Source organism: Pelophylax lessonae (assembly GCF_965119305.1).
Source record: "Pelophylax lessonae genome assembly, chromosome: 1".
In the NCBI taxonomy this organism is placed as follows: domain Eukaryota; kingdom Metazoa; phylum Chordata; class Amphibia; order Anura; family Ranidae; genus Pelophylax; species Pelophylax lessonae.
This window is the reverse complement of record NC_138768.1, coordinates 141,228,698-141,247,299: the sequence shown is the minus strand read 5'-3', so window position 1 is coordinate 141,247,299 and position 18,602 is coordinate 141,228,698. Positions and strand designations below refer to the sequence as shown.

Sequence of the window (18,602 nt, the reverse complement as noted above, 5' to 3'; positions counted from 1 at the left end):
TAATCTTACAGTGAATATGAACAACATGTAATACAGCATTTATAGATAGTTTTTTTTATGATGTGGGTTTAGGGACACTTTAAGCAAATTTTAAACTGCTCCAGTGGTAAAGAGCCCAAGCCCACTGCATCCAACAACTCCAGATTAACCGATGACTATGATGAAGGACTCAATGATCAGTAATGAGCCTTGGGAGGCGAGCTATAATCTTGACCATAGGAGCTATGTGAGAATGGTTTTACAGGCAGGGCTATTTTTCAGCAGGAACGCAGTTCCGGCACCTCCATCACTGAATATATGTAATGGCAAGAGGTGCTGGGGTGTGCTGAAGGGTCTAATGATCCTGCCAGGGGATCTATTGCTGGTTGGGGGGGGGGGGGATCTATTTACGTGCAATTGTCAATTTTTGCTGGCAAGATCTATTTTTGCTAGGGGGGGGGGTCAAATGTTGCTGGGAGGGATCTACTGTTGAGGGAGGGGTCTATTTTTGCTGGCTGCTCGAGAGTCTATTGATGCTGGCTGCTGGGAGATCTGTTGTTGCTGTTGGGGGTCTATTGTTGCTGTGGTAGTATTCTGTTGTGGGGGTCCATTGTTGCTGGGGGGGGTCTATTGTTGCGAATGGGATCTATTGTTGCTGGGGGAGGGGTTCTATTGATTTCAGCTGCTAGGAGACCTTTTGTTGCTTCAGGAGTCTATTGTTGCTGGGGGGGGGGGTTCCTGATGCTGGTTGTTGGGGGATCTACTGTTGCCTCTTGGGGGGTCTATTGTTGCTGGCTGCAGGGGATCATTAACAAACTCCACAACTTAGCTCTGGGGTGTTAAGGAGATGTGGGTAGGGTGTGGAACCAAGGGACGGTGCTTGGAAGTAGGTGGGGGGGGAGGGGAGTTACTGCACTTATTTCCTGAGAAAAAAAAGCCCTGATTACAGGGTGTCCTGACTTTTAGAGATCCTCAGACACACCGAAGCAGGAAACATCCATAACGGCATTTCTTGGGGTCTATATCCAACATTTGTTGGTGGTGCAGCTCATTCACAGTAAAGCCTCGTACATACGCAACGAATTTCCGCCGACCGGTCGTCAGGTCTTTTGTCCAGAGTGGTGTCTGTTGGTTGGAATGTGCTCTAGACTGCACACGAAGTTTCCCGTATGACAGAATTCTACTTTAGAATTGATGTCATGTGTTGGATTGCTTTCTAGGTGTTCTTTCATCTCTGAGCATGCCTAGTCTTGCTCATAAGATTTTTCCCCATCGAAATCTGTACTAATGAAATGAAAATCGGACGTGTTTTGACAGAGGACAAAAATTTTATAGCCTGCACACCAGGATTTTTTCGGCCGAAAAGTCGGAGTCAGTTGTTGGAAGTATCATACTAACAATCCGAAAATCGGCAGATCGGTCGTCGAACGAAATTTCCCGGCCGAATTTCTTCTTGTGTGTACGGGCCTTAAGTGTAGGCTCTGATGTTCCGCCTCAAAAGCAACCGGCATACCAGAACTCTGAAGGCGTTTCCAGCTCAGAAGATGAAAGGAGGAAATAGAATTGAAATCCCTTCAAGGTATGTGCAGATGAAACAAATCTTCTAATTTACATTTTTCCTATTTATTTTGTACAGATATTTTTCGACCTTTGCTCTGAAATGAATGTATGTATGTTAAAAAGCTGTAGGACATCTGCACAAAAATGCCAAAGCTGAAGCTACAACATTGGCTTCAATGGGTTTCACCATGTGTACCATCCTCCATAACAATTAGAATTACAGCACCCAATCAAATTATGTTATGGAGCTCTACTTCTAGGTACTCAGATCATTTTTTCAGTGATTGTCCAACCCAAATGGCCATACATGGTTCCATCTATCCCTAACACAACCTATAAAGAAGGATTGAGTTCGGTAGAGCTAGTGCTTGCATTCACACACAACGATTTTCATACTTGTTAGTAAACCTTTGAGCAACCAGGGCGATCTTTTCCTCTTCCCTTAAAAGAAGAAGAAAGTAACTCATCACATCTACAACATTTCTGCTCAATGGTCATGTTACTACACAGAGCCGTGGGTGACGGAAGTTTGGAGGATAGACAGATGTCTCACAGTCCATCTATGGCCACCTTTACATGTTTCCCCCCCCAAGGATAGAAGGAATATAATGGGTGGCAGGTGTAGATGCTTGACTCTAAAATGCAGCTATTCAATTACTAAAGCCTGGCTTCGACTCAACATATAAAGACAATAAAATAGGATGTACAGTATACATATTCACATACACAAGATATAATAATACATAATTTATCTAAACCGGTTCTGTCATGAAGGCCAAAGCTCAGACATATCTGGGTTGTGTCAGAGCTTGGTTCTAAGCCCTACTCCCATACAGTCCTACTGACCCGTCACTATAATGGCCAGCCTCAGTGGACAATAGAAAGGTAGGAAGAGGAAGGCAAGAGTTGTCACCATCAGGAAGTAATAATGGAAAAGTACAGCGCCAAACACTTAAATTACATCAATACATCAGTAAATTGAAAGACAAATCAGAGTCCATATGAAGTCCGTGAAACCAGGTGCTAAGGGTCAGAAGTGAAATGAAATAAAGATTCCAACACCGTAGTAGAAAACCCAAATCATGGAAGAACCACGTGCTAATGTGTAGTAATTCCCTTACCGGAACATTAGACCCCCGATTAAGGAAGGTCAAATGGGCATGGATCACAGAAACCGCCAAACCCGATAGGGTCCACTCAGGAGGCGTGACTGCATATGGGCTGGCTTGTCTGACACGTTTCGTCGTACCAAGACGTTGTCAAAGGCGCGTCAGAAAAGCCAGCCCATATGCAGTCACGCCTCCAGCCGTGGCCTATATGCATACATGCCTTGTTTCAAGCAAATGCCATGCAAGTCTTTTATCTGTTATTTCCTTTTAAAATAAATGTGCATACTTCACTATTGGAGCCCCATTTGTTTTTTTGGAGGGTTATTTCTATCCATCTTACATGGAGCATGAATGTGTGAGGACACGTTATCTATGATGAGCTTACCGTGAGGAACCCGCTGCCAGATATCTGAGTGGACCCTATCGGGTTTGGCGGTTTCTGTGATCCATGCCCATTTGACTTTCCTTAATCGGGGGTCTAATGTTCCGGGCAGGGAATTACTACACATGTGCACGTGGTTCTTCCAGGATTTGGGTTTTCTACTACGGTGTTGGAATCTTTATTTCATTTCACTTCTGACCCTTAGCACCTGGTTTCACGGACTTCATATGGACTTTGTCTTTCAATTTACTGATGTATTGATGTAATTTAGGTGTTTGGTGCTGTACTTTTTCCATTATTCTTTCCTGGTTTGATAATACCTTTGTATGAGCAGCCTTTTTTGTTTATCAAGCGCGGCTATCTTCCCCCCTTTTTTCTGTCACCATCAAGTGCAGGGCTTCTCTAGCAGACAAAACATATGCTAAAATGCATAAGTGAGAATGGGTGCCTATTTTAGCCTTGGCAGTTAGGAGTAAAACTATAGTGCTCACAATGATGCGGATAGTCTTACCAATGCTGTTCTGCCGACATCGCACGTAGCCCTCTGTGCAGGGTCTAAAAACATTTCTGTCCTCAGAGGTACTGCATTTTCCACCATGACATCTCACAGAAGAAACATCATCACCCTTCTTAACAAGATGGTAGTGACCGTGAGCATCAGATCCCTTCTTCAGTTTTAATGTCCTGGTTACTGTCCCCTCAATAGCCTCGTACAAGCCCCCAGGCTTCCTCCCAAAACCCTCTCCAAGGTCCCCTCCGGCCATGAAGTCTTCCTCTTCATCTGATGGGCAGCAATGTTCACTAGGCAGGGTGTCAGCCATCATTGTGGTAGGTGTTCCTGTAAATATGAGAGAAAACATAGGTTATTGCTGCAATACCTTATGTCACTTTTTAATCACAAAGCTTCAACTGACCAAAGAATGTGCAATGCACACAATGGGGTTTATTTACTAAAGGCAAATCCACTGCACACTACAAGTGCACTTGGAAGTACAGTCGCTGTAGATCTAAAGGGGGACATGCAAGGAAAATAAACTGCATTTTTGCTTGCACATGATTGGAGGATAGAAATCAGCAGAGCTTCCCCTCATTGCAGATCTTCCTCTCAGATCTACAGCGACTGCACTTCCATGTATACTTGTAGTGCACATTGGATTTGCCTTTAGTAAATAAACCCCATAGCCACCACTGTAAGTAATGCTAGATTATGTCATGAATGAACATAGTGAAGGGACAACAGCTAAAGAACCTGAGGCTGTGAAAAAATACTATTGATACTTACCTAACCTGCCATTGACCTCAATCTCTTGAGTAAAGACCAATATTGTCTGCAGCCAACACACGTCTGGATTTGCTGGATGCCCCGTTTTCCATTGAGCGCTATGGTTCCATTTGCCTGCTCCTTCACAGAGAGGGAATAAAAAGGAACAGGGCCCCAGGTAAGGCAGGAGTTTCAGACCCCTATCCTTTTGATGACTGACATTGATAAGGATAGAAAGAAAAGGGGGTTCATGACCCCCTTTTCTATATGGGACAGTGACAGGCAGCTAGCTATGACAGAAATTAGTTTGGCGGGCTTTGTAGAAGATGTTGAGTTACTAGGGGGATAAATAAAATTCCAGTCAGTGATTGGTTGAAATGAGCCCCTATCATAATCAGTTTTACAGGTAGCTGGGAAGATTGTGCAAAATACCTGTTTTTTCCAGTCAGCTTCCCGCCTTCTGTGCCTCATCTCAGCCCTATTTAAGGGGGCTCACGAGCAGCGGGACCCTCAGACCACCTCAGAAGCCTGGAGCGAGCGGTTCCCCTCCCCCCCTCCCCTGTTTTTGTTTTGTCGCGGCCAGTTTTATTATTTTGGGTCACCTTTGGAAGCTGCAAAGGGGGACGATAATTTTAAGTATATGATTGAGTTGTTATGGATATTTTTTATTGAATATTTTATTATTATAAACCTGGATCGTAGTGTCGGGTTTATTATTTATGAGTTGAAAGTTTGATGAATTTTAATGTTATTTAAATAAATAATAAACGGCCGCTGCCTTTTTTAATCCAACATTTGGTGTGGGTGTCATCCTTTTTATATAAAATAAGTATTAAAGTAAGAAAGTCCTGTCTACTGTCCCATTGCAAAGGATACATTTGCATCACGTGTACTGGCAGTGCCATCCCCATTACACAACTGCCAAAAAATGGAGTCCTTCCTTGTGAGTGACAGGCAAGCATCATTGGTTCTACTCTAGTTTTCTGCAGGAGCACAAAGATTGTAATTGGGGCCCCTGGACATCCCCGGGCCCTAGGCTCCTGCTTAGTCTGCAAAGCATCAAGTCTGAAATAAAAATAAAGCCCTCTGTTGTGTTAAAGGGGCTGTATCACTGCTGAGCGTAACCCATTCATGTGAATAGGGCCATGCCGCGACTGCCCTTTAAAGCACATGGTTGTAGCGTAAGGATTCAACAATCTTTTTAGGGTTAAAATGACACGTCCCAGCTGCCTGAAAACTGCTCCACTGTGGATTACTTTTCAGAGGGGTGGAAAGGGCCGCCGCTTGTCTAAATGAGGCCTAAACTAGACAGTTCTAAAAACCTACAAGAGGTTCTCAACCCTCATCAACTCTATCCAAATCTTTTACACAACTGTTCCGATCATGTATGCATGTCAGTTTTTCCGGCGAATATGTTCGGAAAGGTCCATTGACCCTATGGGCTGGTAGGTGTACACCTGCCTACCTCTTATCCGATCCAATCAAGTCTGTTAAAAACAAAAAGGAAGAGGATCCATCCTTCTCCCTGTGGGCGGATTGGATCGGAGGTAGTTGGGTGTAAACGGACAGCGAAGTCTGTTTACACACAGACACCCATAGAGCAGACCATGCTCTGTCTGTGTCCACACTGCAGAAACTGAGTGGACATGGACCTGTCATCTGCCCGCCTCTGCTCGGATTAGTGGACAGATCCTCTGCTGGTCAACACGGAGTTCACCCAGAGTGAAAAGGGCCTTAGTTATACTGGAAAATACGGCATTAGTTTGACGTTAAATACTGGCGTTCTGGTGGCAGCAAGATGCCAAAATCCTGGTATTTCTTCCCTCAGGCGGCCGACTCTGAATTCGCTGCAGGATCACTTTTAGAAAAAGCGGGAGAGGTAATAATTCTAGAACCAGACCTTTAAAGTAACTTTAAACTGGTAACCTGTAGAAATTTTTAAAGCATGGAGATTTTTAAGTACCATAATTTGGTGCCATTCCACAAGTGTGCGCAATTTTAAAGAATGACATGTTAGGTATCTATTTACTCAGCGTAATATCATCTTTCACATTATACAAACAAATTGGGGTATACTGTATATTATGGTTTTTTTTTTGTATTCATTAAAAGGAGTTGTAAAGGCAGAAGGTTTTTTTTTTTTTTTTAACTTAATGCATTCTATGCATTAACATAAAAAGCCTTCTGTGTGAAGCAGCCCCCCCCCTCTATCCAGCGATGTTGACGAGTCTCTCGGCTGTCCGGAACTCTCTGATTGGCTGAAACAACGGCAACGCCATTGGCTCCCTTGGCTGTCAATCAAAGTCAGTTAGCCAATTAGGAGAGAGAGGGGTTGGGGCCGAATAGCAGCTCTGAGTCTGAATGGACACACGAAGCTGCAGCTTGGTTCAAGTGCCCGCATAGCAAGCTGCTGCTGTGGGGGCACTCGACAGGAGGGAGTGGCCAGGAGCACCAAAGAGGGACCCGAGAAGAGGAGGATCCAGGCTGCTCTGTGCAAAACCACTGCACAGAGGAGGTAAGTATAACAGGTTTATAAAAAAAAAAAAAGAGACTTTACAATCACTTTCTTTTCCAAAAAATAGTGTTTGAAAAACCGCTGCACAAAAACTATGTGACATAAAATTTCATCAACTGCCATTATTTTATTCTCTAGGGCAGGGGTGGGGAACCTACGGCCCATGAAGTCATCTGGTCCGGCCCCCGTGCAGCTGAGTCTGTGTCTCTCAGCTGATGTGTCAGAATGGAGCCGATGCTTCCTGTATAGTTCCTGGCTCCGTACTGACAGTCTGAGTGAGTCACAGGCGGAGGGATATCAAATACACTCCGCCTGTGATCAATACAGAAAACATCGCCTCTTCCTCCAGCGCGGTGCAGCAAAACTTCTCCTAGCCAGCATTTCCCACCAGCAGCACACACAGCAGTGCCAGCCAGAACCAGCAGTACTCACAGCGGTACCAGCAGGAGCCAGCAGTACTCACAGCAGTGCCAGCCAGAGCCAGCAGTACCAGCCAGAGCCAGCAGTACCCGCAGCAGTACCAGCCACAGCCAGCAGTACCAGCCACAGCCAGCAGGACCCACAGCAGAGCCAGCCAGAGTCAGCAGAGCCAGCCAGCAGTACCTACAGCACATTACCAGCCAGCAGTACCTACAGCACAGTACCAGCCAGCAGAACCAGCCTGAGCCAGCAGTACCCACAGAAATACCAGTCACCAGTACCCATAGCAGTACCAGCCAGCAGTACCAGCCTGAGCCAGCAGTACCCACAGCAGTACTAGCCAGTAATACCAGCCTGAGCCAGCAGTACCAGCCAGCAGTACCCACAGCATACTACCAGCCAGCAGTACCAGCCTGAGCCAGCAGTACCCACAGCAGTACCAGCCAGCAGTACCTACAGCACAGTACCAGCCTGAGACAGTAGTACCCACAGCACAGTACAAGCCAGCAGTACCAGCCTGAGCCAGCCTGAGCCAGCAGTACCAACCAGTTGTACCAGCCAACTATCCCCACCAGCAGTTCTTTTTAAAACTTACCACCACAAAGCGTCAACTGCGCTCCAGACTGACCGACGCAAACCTGGAAGACCAGTTGCGAGTAGCAACATCATTAATACCAGCTAACATCACACACCTCACCAAAGAGAAGCTGTTGCAGCTATCACATTAGGGGTGAGTTAATTAAATGTTTGACCAAATAGAACAGGCACATTTTTAAGTTGACAATTTTGTACGTCCCCCAAATGATTTTATAAATACCCAAATGGCCCTTGGCAGAAAAAATGTTCCCCACCCCTTCTCTAGGGTCTCTGCAAAAAAAAAATAAATAAATATATATATATATATATATATATATATATATATATATATATATATATATATATATATATATATAATGTTTGGGGTTCTAAGTAAGCATCTAGCGAAAAAAATCTTTACTTGTAAGCAACAAATGTAATAAAAAGGCTGGGTCCTTAAAGTGGAGTTCCACCCGTTTTGTTGTTAATTAAAAGTCAGCAGCTACAAAAAGTGTAGCTGCTGACTTAATAAACACACACTTACCTGTCCCACGATCCAACGATGCGGCCAGCTAAAGCCCCGTATCTCTCCCTCTTCTCCCCGCGGCCAGCATCTCTAGTGTGGGCACCCGGCTGTGACAGTTTGTGGCTTTACAGCCAGGTGCGCACTGCACATGCCGGAGTCAAGCTGTGACGTGTCCCAGAAGATTGCAGGGAGGGAGGGGGAACGGAGAACTTCCACACGAGCCGCCCGGGGTGGCCTGAGCGGAAGTGGGAGCAGGTACCTGTCAAATCTAGGTACCTGCTCCCCCCCCCTCCCCCAAATAAATGACATGCCAAATGTGGCATATCAGGGGGTCAGGAGCACTTAAAGCAGAAGTTCCATTTTTGGGTGGAACTCCGCTTTAAGTGGTTAAAGCCCAAGTCTAGGTATGATTTTTAATGCTTGGTTCTGTTGTTCCAGCTCAGCACAAGTAGATATGTATATCTCATACCCGAGTGATCCAAGGGTAAGCCGATAATCACTGTAGTAGTTGGCATTATTACAGTAAAAGCAGGGAACTTACGGGTCCTATTCTGAGCGGCTTCCCTTTCTTATAATAACCACAGGGGGTTTTGCTTGCTTAGCATTGGCGCCATTCACAGAAAACTGTTTATATGAATACAAAGTGCTCTTTGGTTGGATGAGGTGAAGAGGAGGCGCGTGGTGTGATGATCACCTTGTCAAATGACAGAACAGAAGGTACTCTGTGAATGGTGGCAGTGCCCAATGAGCAGCCCCCTTGTGGTTACTATGTAGAAAGACAGATTAACAGAATTTTATTTGTTGGATGTGTATAGGGGGGATTCGACTAAATATGTGCCAGTGGAGGGTGTCACCCTTGTTAAAAGTATATGGCACGAAAGAGTAAATGGTAGGACTTTAAATACCCCCGAATGATCACGCTGATACATTCATATACAGAAAATGCAACATTTTATTTCTGACAATAATATGTCTAAAAAAAACTCACATAAAATGTCATGTTAATACCTATATACATTGTCCACTGCAAATATGCAGAGAAGAGATTTCCGCAAAACTCGTCGAACCTAAGTACTCTATTTCGACCAATAGCCATGCATATTTGCAGTGGAAAATGTTTGTTGGTATTAAAGGGGTTGTAAAGGTTCAGATTTTTTTTTTTTTATATATAAATAACATATGTTATACAGTACATACCTGCTCTGTGTAAGGGTTTTGCACAGAGCAGCTCTGATCCTCCTCTTCTGTGGTGCCCCCACGGAAAGCCTAAAACTGCATGGGCGCGTTCCCGCGTCCTGCTGCGTCCATTGACACAGACAGCCCCCTGCTCCACTGGATTTGATTGACTGCATTAGAACCAACGGCTCCTGCTGCCATCAATCTGTCCAATGAGATGAGAGCCAGCGGCTCTCGTGCAACGGGGATGGAACAAATGGGTTCAGGTAAGAAGGTTTTTCACCTTAATGCATAGAATGCATTAAGGTGAAAAACTTTGAGACTTTATAATCCCTTTCATATGACATTTGGTATGAGTTTTTAGACGGTTTATTGCCATAAATAAAATTTTGTATTTTTCTATATATGAATGTAGCTGTGGGATCACTGGGGGGGGGGGGTATTTAAAGTCCTACCAATAACTATTTTGTGCCATATGTAGAAGGACAGCTGCTCTACGCTAGACCTGGAAGATTGTGGAGATCACTGTAGTAGCGCCCACTACTACAGTGATTGTAAGCTTCCCTGGATGTCCCTCAACTATGACACATACATACTCATTCCGTGCCAAGCTGGACCAATGTAACTATCCAAAAAAGATCATTCTTAAGCTTTAGCTTTAAGCCACTGGTCCACCTCTACAAACTGATTTGTTTAGGAAGGTGTTATTTAAAGCTGCATTCAGTCCCTTCAGGGCTGCCAACCTTGTGCATGGACAGATGCATCCATGGGGCTCTGCCTGGCCCTTTGAGTCTTGGCAGAGCCTGTCGGTGTATCGGTGCATGTGGTTATCCGTGTCAAGACAGGAAAGTTTTCGGACTTGCCTGTTGCCAGTCTATTGTGCATGCGTGGGGAAACCCTGCACATGTGTGGCAGGGCTCTCACGGTACCCGAGCCTTGCGGCACATCTGGGCATGTGAGGGGGGAGGGGGGAAGAGAAGAATGGCTTGCCAAGGCCAGAAAAGTGGAAGTGTTGCCTATGGCACAAAAAGTGTATTGAAAAAAAAAAAAAAAAAACAATACTAAAATGTGTGATCACGCTGTCACACATTTTAGTACTGATGTGGGAACACATTTGGTGATTGCAGCAGCTGCATCCTGTAATTTCCTAATTTCTATCACTAGGTGGCAGCGCGCTACTACCACATTTATATAAAAAAAAAAACAATGTACATCAGCAAGAAAGGGGGGGGGCAGGGCAGCCCAATATGTAATTTAGGGTGAAGATGATGATCAAACATTATTTTATTTATGCTTTTTTTGACACTGTACAATGCAACGTTCAGTTAAAGTGGAAGTAAAGTCAGAACCTACTCTCAGCCTAATCTATCTAGCCCTGTAAAGCAAAAATCGATACACTTACCTACTTTGCAGCGGTTCAGGTTCGGTCCCAGCATCAGCTGTCAGCGGTGGCTTCAGTGTGTAGGCATGTACAGGAAAGACAACGGAAGCCCCTTAGTAACTCTATGGGTGACGTCACTTTCCAGGCATTTCCCAGCCGATGCTGGTCTCTCCTGCACACAGCTTCCGTCGCTGAAGAACGGATTGGATCGGGTCCAGAACAGGAAGGAAAAGAGATTTTTGGTTTACAGGGCTAGATAGATTAGCTGTAGACTGTGGCTCTGAGTAGATTTAGAGTTCGATTTTGACTTTACTTCCACTTTAAACAAAAGGAATTACTAAAAAATGATCAAACATTCAACACAAAGACAGATACTGTTTGAAAGATTTAGGGCTCTTTCACAGGGGCGTTCCGATCAGATCCGCCTGTCAGTTTTTTAGGCGGATTTGATCGGATGCCCCATTCACCCCTATGACATGTCCGCTGCCATCCGCATTCGATCCTGTCCGTGAAATCCGGACGGATGGAAACCCTATTTTCCATCCGTCCTGGGGATCGGATGGGATCGGATGAGAGTGGACAGGTGGTCTGTTCTCATCCGATTTCCCATAGAGAGCAGCGGGGCTCTGACACCTCCCTCTCCGCACACAGTGCAGAGACAGAGCTGTCATCCGCCGGCTCAGCGGTGATCGGCGGATCGATCCCCGCTGAGCAGAGCACTGTCCGCAATGGAATGCGGACCGTGTGAAAGAGCCCTTAGGACGGTATTAAACCCCAAACCTAAAATGAAATATATTGCAGCTTACCAATCATTAGATGTGGCAGCTGCATTAGTTTTCCTTTTTTTATGCTTTTTTCACCTGGCCAGAAACACCCCCTGCATTAGAGCACCCCTACTTTGGATGAAGGAGCACAGAGGGACCTTTGGCCAGCAGCATTGTCAGTCTGTGGGGGGGGGGGGGGGGAGTGTTAGATGCAGGGCCAGGACAAGAGGTGGGCAAGAGAGGTGGCTGCCCTGGGCACTGTGGTGTCATCACAAGGATTTGTGTTAGGAGGAGGAAAAAATTGGGGGGCAGCAGAGGGTAAGAATGGTTCTGGAAGGGGAAATGTGCTAGGAGTGGTGATTTGGGATTTGTGTTGGGTGGGATTTGTGTTGGGGGGGGGGGGCAGAATTTGTACTAGAAAGGTTGATAAGGTAGAGACGTTGAAAGGGATATTTTGGTGGGGGCATATAGGGAGAGAAGACTTTAGCTGAGGGAGGAGGGGGGCAAATATATTTGCTGGAAAGGGGGAATTTAAGTAGGGGGTGGATTTGTACTGGGAGGAGGGTGAATTTATGCTTTGGGGGGGTTAGCTTTTTATGGAGTGGAGAATTTTTCCTGACACATAATGCTTACACATCTCAGGGGGAAGGGGGTTAAATTTGGCATGTTCACCCTGGGTTCTGGATGACCTTGTCTTGGCACTGGTTAGATGTACTAGCAGATTTAGATATACTAACAACAAATTACAGCAAACTGTTGTGTTCCTTTTGGGATAAAGGTGTTACATTAATACATCGCCTTGAAAAGTATTCATACCCTTTGAAATTTTCCACATTTTGTCATGTTACAACCAAAATTGTAAATGTATTTCATTGGGATTTTATGTGATAGACCAACACAAAGTGGGACATAATTGTGAAGTGGAAGGAAAATGATAAATAGTTTTCAACATTTTTACAATAAATGTGAAAAAGTGTGGTGTGCATTTGTACTACCCCCCCCCCCCCCCCCCCCAGCCAATACTTCGTAGAACCACCTTTTGCTGCAATTACAGCTGCCAGTCTTTTTGGGGATGTCTCTACCAGCTTTGCACATCTAGAAAATTACATTTTTGCCCATTCTTCTTTGCAAAATATCTCAAGTTCTGTCAGATTGGATGGAGAGCATCTGTGAACGGCAATTTTCAAGTCTTGCCACAGATTCTCAACTGGATTTAGGTCTGGACTTTGACTGGGCCATTCTAACACATGAAGTGCATTGATCTAAACCATTCCATTGTAGCTCTGGCTGTTTAGGGTCGTTGTTCTGCTGGAAGGTGAACCTTCACCCCAGTCTCAAGTAGTTAAAAGCTGATCATTGTAAACATCCCTCTCAATGGTAAATGGATTGCCCCATCCCTCCAACTCAGTGGTTCTTAACCTTGTTGGAGGTACTGAACCCCACAAGTTTTATATGCGCATTCACCGAACCCTTCTTAAATTTGAAAAATAAAATATGATTTTTTTCAAATTCAAAACAGAGGTATATATTTAGGTATATATTTATACATAGGTGCACAAAATGAACAAAACCATTAAAACATGATTTTCACACAAAAACAAAAACATAATAATGAATATTTACTGCAAATCAGTGTGACTTCTGCTGTTGTCTTTCAAAGACCAGTTCAGAAATGACCTCTGCCGAACCCGCCTGACTGACTCACCGAACCCCTGGGGTTCGATCGAACCCAGGTTAAGAACCACTGCTCCAACTGCTACATCATCAAGACAGCTTGTTCTGTTTAAAAATAACAGACTTACTGGTTGGATCACCAGGTGAAAATAAAGAAAATAACACTTAAAAAAAACTGCAGCCACCACATCAGAGAGATAGAAAGCTGAAATATAATAAATGTTTGCTTCTGGGTGTATTATGGCTTTCATATTAGATGAAAAGGGTTAACAATAAACTTTCCTATGAGTTTTGGTGAATGGTGTGGGTGATTTGTATAACTTTAGTTACTAGCAGTGCAGGACATGATGACCACCCTGAATGTCAACAAGCCACAGAGAGCCAATTGTGTCACCGCCCGCCTTCATTTCCTGCTACAGGAAAATCTCATTTCATCTTATTATTCACAAGCATGAATGTAGCGATCACACCTGTCACTGTACACCTCTATAGTATAATATCATCATCAGATGGGAGGGGGGCAGGAAATAAACATGGAGGGTGAAGTCACATCACACTGCTGTGTATATAGGAAGAGCACACACTCCAATCCCAGCCTGCACCGACCACCGGGACACCCCAGACGGTGACACCTCATCACTTCCTCTCAAAGTTGTCACCTGTCACATCAAACTTAGTATGAGTGATCGGAGGAAGTACGACCCGCCTCTACATGGATCTCACACACATACACATTCCCTATGGGTCTCACCGGCTGTGCAGAGTGGACGGATCCCGGCTCAGTGATCGGCTCTTCCCCGCTGTCCCCCCCTCCGATCCCCGCACACACAGACGTGGCCTCTCCCTTCCTCTGTCACGTGACACCAGTCTAGTCCCCGCCCCCTCACCTGGGTCCCTACCTCTGTCATCTGCATACTGCGACATGACAGCCATCCACAGTCCTCCCCACAGACAGCACACCTCTATTTATCATTGCCTCTCACTTCCATCTATCTCTGGTAAAAGGGATGTATTTATTATTTCATTCTCAGCAACTATTTCAAAGTAGCAAATTCAATGATATTTATCTTCTCCTATTACAGCTTCACCCAGAGAGCAAGCAAATCAGCTGCAGGTTTAGAAATGACTTACTAAGCCAGGAGTTCCCAAACTGTGGGTCTGAGCTGCATTGGAGTGGATACATATTCACCAGCACACCAAGGATCAGGCAAAAGCAGTCCAAAAACTTTATTCCAGAGAAGATCGCATCAAAAATAAATAGTGCAACGTTTCAGAGGCATGCAGGACCCCTTCGTCAGAGGTAAGTGATCTTCACATGTCTGACGAAGGGGTCCTGCGTGGCTCCGAAACGTTGCACTATTTATTTTTGATGCGATCTTCTCTGGAATAAAGTTTTTGGACTGCTTTTGCCTGATCCTTGGTGTGCTGGCGAACAGTGCTTTAAGTGGCCCAAAAGAGGTGCCGGTACTCTATTATAGCCTATAAATTTTGTCGGTCCCCACAGAGCACCCCCCCCCCCCCCTGGCCTGGGCTTGGACTCCAGAGCAGGGGGACTCACTGGTAGTGACTGGTCTGGCTCTGGAGTGGGAAATATTCTTGGGGGGGCAATTGAGGGGGTGCAGATGTCCAAAATGAGCGTACTGGTACGCTAAGGAGCACAGAGAGGTGGCGGTATGCTCAAGAGCCATATTAAGTGGCGGTACTGAGTACCAGTGCATACCGGCCCACTTAAAGCACTGCTGGCGAATATGTATCTACTTGTAACTGATCCAGTGGCCAGCACCCAGTATACAAGTGCCTACAAACCAGGACGGTGTGCAATAGGATGTGATGTGTAAAGGGGCACTACGACGTGAAAATGGCTACAGTGTAATGGGACACTGCGATATGTAAAGGAGCACTATGACCTGAAAATGGCTGCAAGTGGGTCCCGAAAAATAACTGTATTCAGAAGTGGATCTCGGCCCAAAAAGGTTTGGGAAGCCCTGTGCTAAGCTATTGCTAGACTTACCAGGATACACAGAATTATACACAAAATTATACACAAAAGATTCAGAATTGCAGCAACATCAACTTTCTTTGCAAACATTCTGCAAGTTCTGGTTCAGTTATGTTGTGTTTTGCAAAAGTCATCCCACCACAGGGGTCACTGTGACTTGCAGAGCTCTTGCTGTAGACTCACCACTGCAACTTTGCTCTTGGTAGAGACTTGCCACACAAATTTGCTACAAATTGGAAAAGTGTCAACTACAACTTGTGCTTCAAATGCTCTGCAAGTGTACAACATGCCAGTGAAAATGTGCAACAAGTTAACAAGACTTACAGTTGAACACTGACACATTTGTGGCAAGTTATCCTTGCTATCTGGGCACCACCTCCATTCACCAACTAGGTTAATTACTTGTCTTCCACTTCTACCACTGTCCACTTATCTACCGCTTCCAATTCTACCACTGTCCACTTATCTACCGCTTTCACTTTTACCACTATCCACTTGTCTACTGCTTCTACGCCTACAACTATCCACTTCTCTCTACCGCCTCCACTTCTACCACTAGCCACCTGTCTACCGCTTCCACTTCTACCACTAATCTACCGCTTCCACCACTGTCCACTGGTCTATCTCTTCCACTTCTACCACTATCCACTTGTCTACCGCTTCCACTTCTACCACTGTTCATTTGTCTACTGCCTCCACTTCTACCACTATCCAGTTGTCTACCTCTTCCACTTCTACCACTATCCACTTGTCTACCTCTTCCACTTCTACCCTTGTCCACTAGTCTATCTCTTCCACTTCTACCACTGTTCATTTGTCTACTGCCTCCACTTCTACCACTGTCCACTTGTCTACCTCTTCCACTTCTACCCTTGTCCACTAGTCTATCTCTTCCACTTCTACCACTATCCACTTTTACCTCTAGCCATTTGTCTACAGCTTCCACTTCTACCACTGTCCACTTGTCTACCGCTTCTACCACTAACCACTAATCTACCGCTTCCACTTTTACCACTATCCACTTGTTTACTGCTTTTATTTCTACCACTATCCACCGCTTCCACCAATATCCACTTGTCTACCACTTCCATTTCTACCACTGTCTACTTGTCTACCGCTTCCATTTCTACCACTGTCTACTTGTCTACCGCTTCCACTTCTACCATTATCCTCTTTTACCACTAGCCATTTGTCTACTGCTTCCACTTCTACCACTGTCCATTTGTCCCCCGGGGCGTGTTTTTAATTTTTCACATACATGTTAAATTCTGTATTTTTTTTTTTTTGTTTTTTTTGCTAGAGATTACTGTAAACCCTCCAAAAAATAAATATCTTCTGAAAGCAGAGACCCTGGAGAATCAAATGGTGCTGGTGGTATGTGGAACGATATTTATCAAACACATATTTTCAAGAAGAAATACGCTAAAATGTATTTTAGTAAGACATGCAGCTACAGTTCAGGTAGGATCAATTTCAGCAATTTGCCGTTAGAACAAGAATTGCTGTGCAGTGGACACTCTAAGCTTATTACCTCCTATTATGGCATCCTAATACAAAGTAACCTGACTTGTTTGCATACTGGACAGTAGATAATTCCAGATCTGTCTGATAATTGGGATGAGCTCCTTCATAATTATTTTACCACTACTATTTCAGCAAGAGACAGATTAATTCAGTTGCACATCTTTCAAATAATATATTATATACCACTACGGCTTTTTCAGATGCATAGGAGAGATAATTCTGAATGTCATAAAGGTTATAACTCCCGAGGAGATTTCCTCCATATGCTATGAAAGTTACACAATTCATTGCTATATAGTTTGATTTCCCTAACATCTGCAATCCGAAGTAGTGTATAATGGGGGTGCTGGAGGACACAGATCTGAGCTCTTATCAAAAACAATTTCTTCATTATTTGTTATTCTACACTAGGAAAACTCTGATGTTACAATAGATTCATCCTGAGGTTATCTCCATTAAAGGGGTTGTAAGGGCAGAAGGTATTTTATCTTAATGCATTCTATGTATTAAAGTAGAACTATAGAAAAAACTTTTTTTTTTAATTTCGGAAAGAGCAAGGGTTATAAATCCTGTCAGATTTTTTTTTTTTTTTTTGCCATCCGTGTCCCATTGCAGAGATTTCCCTTCACTTCCTGTCCCATAGCCAAACAGGAAGTAAGAGGAAATTCCTGCAAATTAAGGGAATTCAGATTTAAAATAAGAGATCTGTGAATAGATAAACTACAAGTCCCATCTTCCTACACAACAAACAGTTCTCAACAGAAGTGCGGTAATCACTTGTAGTCCAGCTACTTCCAGCTCTCCAACTGAAAGTCAATGCCTCTGTACAGACAGAAAGCTTGAGGAAGAGCCTGCAGGAGCCTTGCATTGCAATACTTTGCAGACTTACAGTATCTCACAAAAGTGAGTACACCCCTCTTATTTTTGTAAATATTTTATTCTATCTTTTCATGTGACAACACTGAAGAAATGACACTTTGCTACAATGTAAAGTAGTGAGTGTACAGCTTGTATAACAGTGTAAATTTGCTGTCCCCTCAATATAACAACACACAGCCATTATTGTCTAAACAGCTGGCAACAAAAGTGAGTACACCCCTAAGTGACAATGTCTAATTTCTTCAGTGTTGTCACATGAAACGATATATTAAAATATTTACAAAAATGTGAGGGGTATACTCACTTTTGTGAGATACTGTATGTGCAAAAAAAATAAATAAATGCATTTGTTATGCAAATACTGTATATGTGCATTTATTCTTTTTTTTTTACAAAAAGTAGACTGTGCCATTAAAGTAGAACTATAGGCAAAACGTTATCATTTTGGATAGAGCAAGTAAGGGTTATAACCGGTCAATTGTTTTTTATCTTATCTGTGTCCCATTGCTGAGATTTACCTTCACTTCCTGTCTTATAGCCAAACAGGAAGTGAGAGGAAATCCCTGCAAATTAAGAAAATCCCTTGGGGACCCCCAGGTCCTCAGAACTAGTGTCCCCATTGGAAGATTTCCCCTCTATTACTTTTTTGGGGACAACCCAAAATTTGGGATTTTTATTTTACGTTTAAATTCAATAATGGTAAACAGGACAAATAGAGAGGGCGAATCTTCCTAACGGGGACACAAACAGTAATAAAAACCTGACAGGTGTTCCATTCCCTCCCTTCTCTCCACAACCAAGGTCAAAGGACCCATAGATGTGATGTGTAACGTTTCAATCAGACTGAATTATCAAAGAACTGACAATTCCTTAAAAA

General features: G+C 44.0%; 1 protein-coding gene across 2 annotated transcripts in view; it reads right to left on the bottom strand.

Annotated features, from left to right (window-relative positions):
* Positions 1 to 14,172, bottom strand: part of CCDC125 (coiled-coil domain containing 125) — a 78,752-nt gene extending 64,580 nt beyond the window's left edge. For both annotated transcript variants that reach the window (XM_082253564.1, XM_082253565.1), the window contains exons 1-2: positions 14,075 to 14,172; positions 3,542 to 3,868 (exon numbers count right to left, since the gene is read on the bottom strand). In XM_082253564.1, coding sequence (XP_082109690.1) covers positions 3,542 to 3,854 — 313 coding nt within the window. In that variant the 5' untranslated portion in view covers positions 3,855 to 3,868; positions 14,075 to 14,172. The remainder of the gene's footprint in view (positions 1 to 3,541; positions 3,869 to 14,074) is intronic.
* Positions 14,173 to 18,602: the final 4,430 nt, after the last annotated feature.